The sequence below is a fragment of the Egretta garzetta genome, unplaced genomic scaffold (assembly GCF_000687185.1).
Source record: "Egretta garzetta isolate BGI_Z169 unplaced genomic scaffold, ASM68718v1 scaffold252, whole genome shotgun sequence".
Lineage (NCBI taxonomy): Eukaryota > Metazoa > Chordata > Aves > Pelecaniformes > Ardeidae > Egretta > Egretta garzetta.
Genome location: NW_009259028.1, coordinates 578,927 through 589,857, shown reverse-complemented (window position 1 = coordinate 589,857; position 10,931 = coordinate 578,927). Strand labels below are relative to the sequence as shown.

General features: G+C 37.1%; 1 protein-coding gene across 1 annotated transcript in view; it reads left to right on the top strand.

The window, feature by feature from the left end:
* Positions 1-144: 144 nt before the first annotated feature.
* The window catches only part of ESF1 (ESF1 nucleolar pre-rRNA processing protein homolog), a 30,059-nt gene continuing 19,272 nt past the window's right edge, over positions 145-10,931 (top strand). Inside the window, exons 1-8 of the mRNA XM_009634663.2 lie at positions 145-234; positions 506-1,202; positions 1,938-2,287; positions 3,085-3,198; positions 4,017-4,117; positions 5,650-5,802; positions 7,222-7,336; positions 8,306-8,453. Coding sequence (XP_009632958.1) covers positions 506-1,202; positions 1,938-2,287; positions 3,085-3,198; positions 4,017-4,117; positions 5,650-5,802; positions 7,222-7,336; positions 8,306-8,453 — 1,678 coding nt within the window. The 5' untranslated portion in view covers positions 145-234. The remainder of the gene's footprint in view (positions 235-505; positions 1,203-1,937; positions 2,288-3,084; positions 3,199-4,016; positions 4,118-5,649; positions 5,803-7,221; positions 7,337-8,305; positions 8,454-10,931) is intronic.

Below are 10,931 nucleotides of genomic sequence, written 5' to 3'. Positions count from 1 at the left end.
AAGGCTCTGGTGCTGCCGTGCTGCTGCTGGGCCGCGCTCAGCCTCTGCTTGCGCCGGAGCTGCCGGTGGCACTGGCCTGAGCTCGCCAGAACGTTCGTGCTCTTGCCGACCTCGTTCCTAATTGGCGCTTTAAACCGCGGAATACCCCAGTCCTGTGGGAAGTGCAAGTCTGAGGTCTGGCTGACAGTGAAACTGCTTGAGGTCGTGTTCGAGATTGATGGGCGAACATTTAAGGTGCTTCCTGCAGCCGGTGTGGTCTTTATATAGCTGTATATGTGTTACCAGAGGAAACTAAAATGTGAGGTTACGGCTGTGGTAGTTACAAGATTATTTGCGACTCATCTAAATTGCCGTATGTGCTTTTGGAAAGAACTTGGGTATAGGTTAGAAATCTAGCTTTGCTTAATTCTTTAATTTTCTTCAACTATCTCTCTAAATCTATGCTAATCAGGTTTTAAAATCAGAATTGTTTAGGTTTGTTGGTGTTTTTTTTTCCGCATTGTAGATGTCCAAATCTTCAACAGCATCAAAAATGTCATCCCAAGAGGAAATACTGCGGGATGGGCGGTTTAGCTGCGTTACTAGGGATCCCAGATTTTGGGAGATGCCTGAAAAAGAACGTAAAATCAAGATTGACAAACGATTCCGAGCTATGTTTCATGACAAGAAGTTTAAGCTGAAATATACAGTGGATAAAAGAGGTCGCCCCATTAACTTTACTTCTGCAGAGAACCTCAGGAAATTTTATGCCCTGTCAGAGTCTGACTCTGATCTTTCAGAAGATGATACTAAAGAACAGACTGAAAAGAAAAAAAAGAAAAAAAAAGCTAAACCTAAAGGAGAAGCGGACTCTGCAAAGCTACTTGCTGATGGTCTCCCTAGGGAGGAGAGCAAAAAAACCAAAAAAGGGGTGGACCAAACATGCGAAATGGTGACAAAACTAGATGGCCTTAAAAATGAAGGACAAAAAATTACATCTAAATTCAGCTTGAAAGAGGACTCTCAGAAAACTGCAACAGAAATGTATCGCTCTCAGGCAAACAAGGACCGTTTGCACAAAGGGGAAAACAAGCAGAGAGATGTGTCAGGAGGAAGATCAATTTCAGTTCAAAACAAGCAAAAGACTTCACAACCAAGTGGTACTAAATCGGTTAAAGCTCCCAGCACGGACCGTTCCCTAGGAGGAAAAATAAAAGAATCAGGTTAGTTGTTCAAATAACAAATAGAATTAGGCTTCGTTTTCTTGGATGTTATTGCTTGTGTTTTATCTAGGTAAGATATTTGGCAAGATCAGTCATAAAATATCTGACTGACTTGGATTCAGTGTTGCTGCAGAATTGGAGTTGCTCAGCTCTTTATAGAATCAGTGCTGATTCTTCAGTAAGATTGTGAACATCAATATCCTTTTAATTGTTGGACATTAAATTGTTGGTTAGGTGTCTAGAAAGGTAAAATGTACAGTAGCATATACATTATTTATCAAACTGAATAACAAATATAAGGTCTGATACCATGAAGGCTTCGACGTATCAACACTTGTTGACCGAAAGCGTAAGGATGGCAGCACCAAGCCGTTAATATAAGAGGGCACTAGAGAGAACAGGTGACTGGAAGAAAAACTTTCTTTATATTGCTTGTGTATGTATTTAGCCTACGCTATTGAAATCTAATTTCTACCTGTTGATTCTATACCTATAAATAGAATAACAGAAGAATATTTTCTCAGAGTTTGAGATTGATAACATGATTGTGGGCCTCAAGAGCAATAGTTTGGACAAGCTGAAGAGCTGATACTGGTAACCTATGTTGTTTGCACTTCCCTGATGTAATTTGTTTCTGCCTTGTTGTGCATTTCAGGGGTTCTGTAAATCTGAATTTTTTTCCTCTCTGTAATGTAATTACAGTGTAAAAATAGATACCTGATGTTTATCTTTCAGTGACTCTATGCACAGACACCTGCAATCAACGTGACATCAGTAAAAGCCAATTAGAGGAAGAAATTTCTGCAAGTGACGATTTTGAGTGTGAAGAATCAGAAGAGGAGCCAGAAGATGACAGGGAAACAGGCGAGGATGAGAAGCCAGAAGATGATGGGGAAACGAGCGAAGAAGATAGTGATTCAGAAGATGATGAAGAAAGTGATAGTGGGCCTGATCTAGCTAGAGGCATAGGAAACATTGAAACGAGCTCGGACGATGATGAGGATTTAAATGAACTATTTCCAAAGGAGCCAGAGATAGAGCATTCATGGCGTGAGCTAGATAAAGATGCCCCTCGTGGAGATGAGGTAACAATACTTCTGCATGTGAAAAGTGGCTGCGTGACATACTCAGAGATGTACACTGTTATGAGTTCATTATAGACCTTCATCTAAGAAATGTTTTTTGAAATAATTTTTTTGTAAAGGTGTTTCAGCCTTTTAGTTACAGAACGTACACGATGATGAAACTGTCTGAGAATGAGAGGCTTGCAGGTTTCGCTGGTGACTCCCTTTCCCTCTAAGCGGAGCCCTACCTATAGATAGATAAGCTATCTATAAGTGAAAGAATAAACAGAATTGAGCTTTTCAGACATTCCAGAATTTAAATAGTACTGCTTTTGTTCACTACTGATTTTTTCACTTTTTTAAATTTAATTTATTAACTTGCAATTTAAGAAATTAAGAAATTGATAGTGAAGTAGGACTTTAAAACTGAGCACAATTAGCATATAAGAAATCAATACTCTAGTGCTGTTATAATACTGCGATCCTAGTTGCTATTGCCGCTAACCATACGATGATAATAAAATCCTAAGTGCTGATGTTGTAACTGCAGCATTAAATCTGTGATTGGTGCAGTCCATTCTGCAGTGCTTTACTATGTATGTCATTTTTATGTGCTCTGGTGATTGCTGCTTCTGACCTTTGCTAATTTAAGTGATGCAAAGTCTTGAGGAAAATGCTTCTTTCATTTTTTCAGTGGGGTTTGTTGCTGACTTTGGTTTTTACCACGAATAGCTGCTCGAGAATTGTGTATTCCCCATAGCAGTCAGGAATTAAACCTATGATCTTTGTGTCCTTTTTTTTTTTTCCCCTCTGTTCAGATTACAAGTAGATTGGCAGTTTGTAATATGGATTGGGATAGGTTGAAGGCTAAGGATTTGCTGGCTCTGTTTAATTCTTTCACGCCCAAAGGAGGAACAGTATTTTCTGTTAAGGTAAGACCTGATTTCTAAAAGGAGTACTGGCTTTTACTGTAAAAAACCAACCAACCAGCCACACCCCCTACAAAATAAGAACAAAGTAGGACAGTTCTGTGGAGAACCAAAAGAGAGATTAACATGGTAAATGAGAAACTGTGTTGCAATTTAACTTGCTGTGTTGGAAATAAACGTGCTGCTTTTTAGCAACAGGCATGTATTTGGTAGAGTTAGGTCCTGAAGCCGTTAACTTCTTGTGTTTATGAAGTTTGCTCTAAGTGCTGTTTTTCTGAGACTAATACTGAAGTCCTCAAAATCTAGTAGGGGGAGACTGTATTTCCTTGGCCAGTTTAGTTTTCACTGGTCTTTATGGTAGATAACCCAACCTTAAATCTGGCTATTTCTGAATGCCTTCCAACCCCTTTTACGCAACAATACTTGTTTTTCACTACTTTTGAGTTTTTTAATAAACTTGAATTGAGTTCTGATCAGTTAAGTTATATTTTACCATTTTTAGTGTCTGCCTTCAGCTTTCTGAGAAATGTTAGTCAAATACCCCTTTTTGAAAAGGGCTACAGTGAAATGAACGAAGTCAGGGTTCCTGTTGTTCTTCATCTGCCTCAAAATAGTCTCATTCCTAACAGGCAGTTTGTTTATTCTACTGTCTTTTCTGTAAATTAGAATTAAGAGGGTACTAAAGTTTATGGAATTGATCCCTTCACTGATTTTAGATAAAAACCATAAAGTCTGAAAGGCTTGGTGAGATATTTTTTCTTAGTTGGTGTACATTATGCTGCTACAATTAAAAATTTACTTTTGTGTTGTTGTATTTATAGATTTTTCCTTCGGAGTTTGGAAAAGAGAGATTGAAAGAGGAGGAACAAAGAGGACCTGCGGAACTATTTGATCTCCCAGAGAATACCACAGAGAATGACGGGTATTAACTTTATCTTCAAATGAGAGATAGAATATGTCTAATTCTCAGTGAAAATCCCAATCAACTCCTGTTTCCAAAAGTTCATATTTGGAAGTCTCCTGTGAATGCCTTAATTTTCTAGGTTTTTCAAGGGATGTTTTACAACTGGCTCTGGTTCATTGTCAGTGCACTGAATAAATGCATTATGATGAAATTTGAGAAGATTTGCTTGTTGATAAGTGAGTCCAAAATTTTTGTTACGTAGTTCATTGGAATAATAAATGGAACAAATGTGGGGAGAGCTTAACATAGCATTTCTCCTCTAGAAATTGCCATTTGTGCAGTAAACTCCCTTTGTTGCTTACTGTCAAAATTTTTATCTGCATAATCAACAGGGACCTTAACTTAGGCCAAGAATTCCCAGATTGAGGTTTCTTGAATGCCACCACCAGCAGCCTTGGCTTACTAGGCTGAACTCATCAGGCCTACCATTTTCCAGGCTTTTTCAGGCATGTTTTTTGGTTTTCTTTTTGTCTTTTGTTCTGCTTGAAAGTCTTGTCTGTATGGAACTTGAGAGGCTTTGCTTTTATATTTTTCCGGAGTTTCCAGATGTTTGGCAGCCTGACTGGGGTCACTTTTATATAATATATCCAGCTGGACTGCCCTATATTTGGAAAATCCGGATGCTTTTAAAATAAGTGCAGATCCCTTTAAAGAAAGTCCCTAGTGCACCAGGGAAGTGTATGATGAACTTACAGTGCATTCTGAAGTTAGCTTCACTGTGTGCATCAAGGTGCATCCTGAAGTGTTAGATTTACTGCTCAGTGGGCCCTAGAGCATCTGGAACACAAAAACCAGAAATCCACGTCTCCCAGGGATACCTCAGTGATACTTGTGCATGTACCCTTCACATTGACAGGACAGGATCTCAGCCCTGCCATCTCTCTCCTGCACCCTTCCACCAATTCATCCACTTCTTGATCTCTTTTCTGCTTTTCTATTTCTTTTACTGTCGTCTTCTATGACACCACCACCACCTGTGCTATCTAAGTTAGTATCCTGATTCCTTTCCTCACGGATACCACTTCCTTACTTGTCATTCCTACACTGCCTCTCTCTAGCATGAGGTTCTGCAATCCTGTCCGTACAGTCTCCCAGCTTCTCTTATGCTCTTAACACATACCTTTACCTTATATATGGACATCGTTTCCATCAACCTTGTTAAGAGCCAGTATAATTGCAAACTGCTTGATAGGAACAATTAAATGTTACTTTCTGTGGCCCATGCAGAAGCATGCAGAGGGACTCTAACCTTACCATGCCTGTGGGAAGCAGTCAGATACAGAAAGCATACGCTTAATAAAACTGTGTGAATTAGTCTTTTTACTTGAGTAAAACTAAATAGATACTAGTGGAACTTCACACTAATCTTACTATAAGATTAGGAGAGTGTTTGAATGGTGCATATTTTTAATGAGTTGAATTAAAATGTTTTGCAAATGTGAAGTTGTCAAAGCCATCTCACTTGATTGTGGTGTTTCCCGCTTTTGCAGGCTTTATAGGGAGAAACTGCGGGAGTATCAATTTAAGCGTCTGAAATACTTCTATGCAGTTGTAGAATGTGATTCTCCTGAAACAGCCAACAAAATTTATGAGGAATGCGATGGACTGGAATTTGAAAGTAGCTGTTCTTTCATAGACCTGAGGTAACTCCAGTGGTGACTTTTTTTATGTGTTGGGCTGGGGAGGGGAAGGAGAATTAAAGCCAGTTTAAAATAATTTGGATTAAACTATATTGTCTTTATTCTGTAACCATAATGAGATTTGTAAATAAATTAGGCATCCAGTGAGTTGTTAGGTTTCCCTTTGATTCTTTTTTCTTCCTTTTGAGCATTTTTACTTTGAGAAATTATTGTCAGACAACTCAGGTAAAATGTTGTGGTTGCATCTTCAACCTTCTGGAACAATTAAGTAAAGTGGTAGGATTTAGAAAATAAAATGAAATACTGCTTTTTTTTTTTCTTTTTTTTTTTTTTTTTTTTTTTCCTCCCTTTCCCCAAGGGTCCAGGAGTGGTTCTTTTTCAAGATTGCTTACCACAGGGTGAGAATGTTACTGCTGTTGTCATGAAGCTGCAGTAGGTTACTATGCTAGCCCCTACGAATGAGCTGGAAGCTCTAATATTTCAAAAGTCCCATTTGGGAAAGAATTTTAAATTATAATTGTGCTTAATTGTTAGCATTTCCTTTTGTTACAAAAAAGCCTTCTAGTCTGAGCAGAAGAGAAGTTACTAAATCATAAGAAGTTTTGACAGAAGCTGGCTTGTCTGCTGGGGCCTGTCTAGTGAAGTCAGTGAAAGATGAGGTTTTTGCTTTGAATTGTTTTCTAGAGGAACTTGGTTCATTTGCTTTGAACCATTTTGGAGAAGATGATCTCTGCCAAATGAGTATGTAGCTTTTCATGCTTTTCAACAGAGAAAGATAATGTTTTACAACAGACACAGCTGTTTAAAATTCTTCAGTGCTTTTCCTAATCTACTTTGTTAAATTTTAATGTTGAATAGTATTAAACAGATTACATTTGCAATGATTTAAAAAAAAAAAAAAAGCTCAAGTAATTTCTTACATGGTGTACAAAGGATTGTGTTTTTATCTAAGTTCTTCTGTTGTTACATGACTTTGGTGTGTTTAACATTTTTTTCCTACTAATTGTAATATTAAAGATGTACCAGGCTTTCTTAAAATGTTTCAGATTTTTTTATCTGTTTCCAAATTCTATTTTACTCACTTTTTCCTTTGAGTTTTTAATATTAAGCTTTCTGAAAAGATGATTCTTAAAACAAACAAAACCACCCCTGATGCTGCTAATACCAGACTGAAAGTTGTTTCTCCAACATGGCGTTGTTATCCATCAAAAACCTGTGGAATACCTCTGCAGAAGCCAGACAGTTAAAACCTACATGTGTGGAGTACTTGTCCATTTATTTCGTTTCCTTTTTGGGCTTACCATCTTTTTATTTTAGCAAATTCTTTTGTGCTGATGTACCATACTCATGAAAGCTTAGACTGTTTATACTATGAAATTTCCCAGTGTATTTGAATAATAGTATGTTTTATTTGCCTTCAAGATTTATTCCAGATAATGTTACATTTGATGATAAGCCAAAAGATGTAGCCTCAGAAGTGAACGTAGCTGTATATAAGCCAAAGTACTTCACATCTGCTGCTATGGGAACATCAAAGGTATCTTTACAATGTTTTTGTAATGTTTTTCTGACTTGTTTAGTTTTGTTGTCAGCTTATAAAACATATAAGTAGTGGGGAAAAGATTCTGATTATCTTTACCATTTCAAAATAAAGACATCAAACATATTAAAAGATGTAAGCACAGAGCCACAAGTTGCAATCCCATAAATAAGCTCGAGTTTTGGATTTCAAAAGAGATTTGGCTTCTTTGTTACAAATGAAATACTACATTTTGACCTCATTATATGTCTATTACAAGTTGCACATGGCATTACTTTGTTACTCGCAGTTAAATCTTCTAGTTTGCTTAAAATGGGTGTTCGTGTGTAGCTCAACAAGAGCCTTTTTGGTGGTAGTGCCAGGCCTCAACAGTTGCTGCCCTTCCTTGTAGCTGTTAATTCCTACTCTGTTTTATGTGAGAGCTGAAACGTCCATCTGGCCATGAAATGAACCAGATTGGAGCAGTGATTAATTGAGAAATAAGTAATTTCTGCTGGATCATTTTTCAGTCAGATCTGTTTCACCTTCCGGTTGAGGGTGCAGTTGCACAAACACTTTCATTGTCCCCACTGCAATCCATGCATGATTCCAGGAATGAGTGGCTGCTGGAAGAGGAAAGGAGAGGAGTTGGTGGCTGCTTCAACACCAATATTTGCTGACTCAAAGGAAATGTGGCTTGCAGAGATTTTGTGTTGGGTGACCTGCTGTTACAGTGCATGAGGAGACTTCTTCATTCTTTCATGTAGTTAAAACTCCTTGAAACTCATCGTAGAACAAATCCCCAAAAGTTGTAATTAGATTTATTTTGGTAAATGGTTATTATAGCTAATCGTTGTAGAGAACATTAGTAACAGGTTTACATTGCTTCTTAAATGGAAGGTATCAAATAATTTTCCCTAAAAAGATGGAGTTACGGTGTTCAATTTTAGTGTTTCAGCTTCTACAAGTGTCTTTCTTATTTTTAAGGTAGATATCACATGGGATGAGACAGATCATGAACGAGTAATGTCACTTAGCAGAACTTTTAACAAAGAGGAACTTCTTGATATGGATTTTCAAGCTTACCTGGCTTCATCTAGTGAAGAAGAGGAAGAAGAGGAAGAAGAGCAGCAAGGTACTTAAAAGCATGTTAGCTGAATTTGGAGTTACAGCTTACTTAGAAGATTTGAGAGTTTGACTGAAATATTACCACCCTAGCTTTAAAACAGCTTTCTGGTTTTCATTGCTGTGCTGCAAAATCTCTTTACTTGGTGTAATTAATGTTTGATTAAGCCAAGTATAATGATTATAATTTGAATGACTTCAGGTAGCGAGATTACAAGTGATCTAAATCATGGCATATTTTCTCTATTGCTGATACGATAAATCTGTTAAAGCAAAGCTGCTTTTCATCGTACATTTCAATGATTTATGTAGAGAATGTGGTAGCTATTTTGTTCATTCATTGCTGAATGAAGATCTGCTGCCTTTCTGTGAAGTCTGAGTAACACTGAAGTCTGAGTAACACTGATCAAAAATTACCAGATGGTGGGTGATTAGGAGTTACGGTAATGTTTGAATAGGAGCTCTATCTCTGAGAGTAAAATGATTTTCTTTCCCCTGCCCCCTGCCTTTTTTTTTTTTTTTTTAATTTTCTCTCCTACTCCTCTCTTTCTTTTCTCTGGAGTACCTTAACATTTTTTTGTCAAGTTCGGCAATACCTACTTTAATCTCTTCATTTTTAAGGTAAAATTATTTTAAATAGAACTGGAGGTGCTTCCTTTTCAGAGGAAAAGTCCTAGTTTGAAATCTGAACTGGTTAATGACTAAATTAATTAGGTTTCCTCCGTTAGCATTGTGCCTATTTATAGGTTAATATAGCATTTTGTCTTCTTCATGGTGCCTCTATACACATACTAAAGTCCCCGCAGGGCAAGGAGATACTGAAGAAGCTGTCCTAAGGCTGTGCTTATTGGAATGGCCTAGACAGGGTGTTGAATTCACTCCAGACTTTAGAAGGTCCTGAGGGAGGTGTAGATTGAACAGAGCTTCTTCACTCCAGCAGTAGCTCTTCTCGGGTAACCAGGGGAGTGTGAATGGCAGTGGAGAAAAGCTGTGCTATGAGCCTTCTGGTACTCCTAAGCTATAGGTCTTATATAGTGAGGGGAAAGGTAAGCAGCAGAATATATTTAAGGGAAGTTTAGAGTGTAGCAGTAACATCTTTCAAATGCTTTTAATTCACATAAATTCTTAAGAATATAAGGAGAATGTCATCTAACTTTGTATGTAAATATTCAATGTATGGTGGAGCAACATGTAAATTCCTGAATTACCTTGCTTGTTTTCACTTTAAAATTCAGTCTGCTCTTAATTAATAATATATGTAGAGCCTAAATTACAAGGCAAAGAAAAAGTTGTTAAATCTTAATCAGGTCTTACAAATAGATGTTAAAATTGATTTATACTGCGTTAAAGCAGGTTGTCGCAATCAGAGATGAGTTTGGAGCATGCAAAAGAACATTACAGATTTTTCTGGTTATAGAGTTGGGAAATCTTCTGGCAACAAACTCAGCTTGGCAATATCTTGGCAGGGTTAATGTCCATTTGTTTCTCATGTTACATAAAAATGCACTTATAAACTGTACCTCCATGAGCTTTAGTTTCTTTAGTGATGTTAGTAAAGTATCTAAATGGGAGCAGTAGATGCAGAGGACAGCATTTCCTTCTTACGATGTACAACACTACCTCTATGTTAAAGATCAGCATCTGTAATAGGGTGGTGATGAAAGTGAATGTCTGTAAGTGAACAACACTTCGTAAATTTTAAAAAGTAAACTTCCGTTGCTGGGAAGGAAAAGAAATTGACCTTAAGTAATCTTACTACACTAATAAATTTTAAATCTGGAAATGTCTAGGTTCTAATGATGTTTTGAAAAGTTAGTTATTAATAGAGGAATTATGTCGCCATGTCTTTAATATGTTCCTGACCTTTTATCCATTCAGTTATGACACAAAACAGGGTTCCATCCAGTAGAATTATGTGGCACTACGCACAAATGGGAAAAATCAATGTCAGCTGCTTGAATGGAAATGTAGGAGTGTGACAAGAAGGAAAAAAATGTCCTGGATTTTTATTCCTATTTTTTTAACTTATTAAAAAAAAGTTTTATTTATAAACAGGTTTTTGTTGACCTGTTCCAATATGTTTTTTATGGAATTTTTCAACTTAAACTATGTGTGTCATGAATGTTAGTATTGCTATTATACAACAGTTTCATAATGTCAAGTATTTCAGTGGCCTGGTACGTTGTGGTTCATAGCACAAAGCATCTCCTTTACTTGCTTCTGAATTTTCTGTTACTTGGATGCATTTGCTCCAGTTAGAAAGCATTTGTGGTGTGCATCAAATCCAGCTTATGATTGCTATTTTGACCATGAGCACCAGTGACTTAGTGTACGGTATTTCAATGATGCTTCAAATTTAGCATTATGGTTTTTATGCCTCATCTCTTGTTTTGTTCTTTTATCTTTGCAAGAGCAACATCACTTCTGCTGTTCTGCACAGCCGCACAGAATACCTGAATAAATTATATGACAAAATACTTTCATCAGT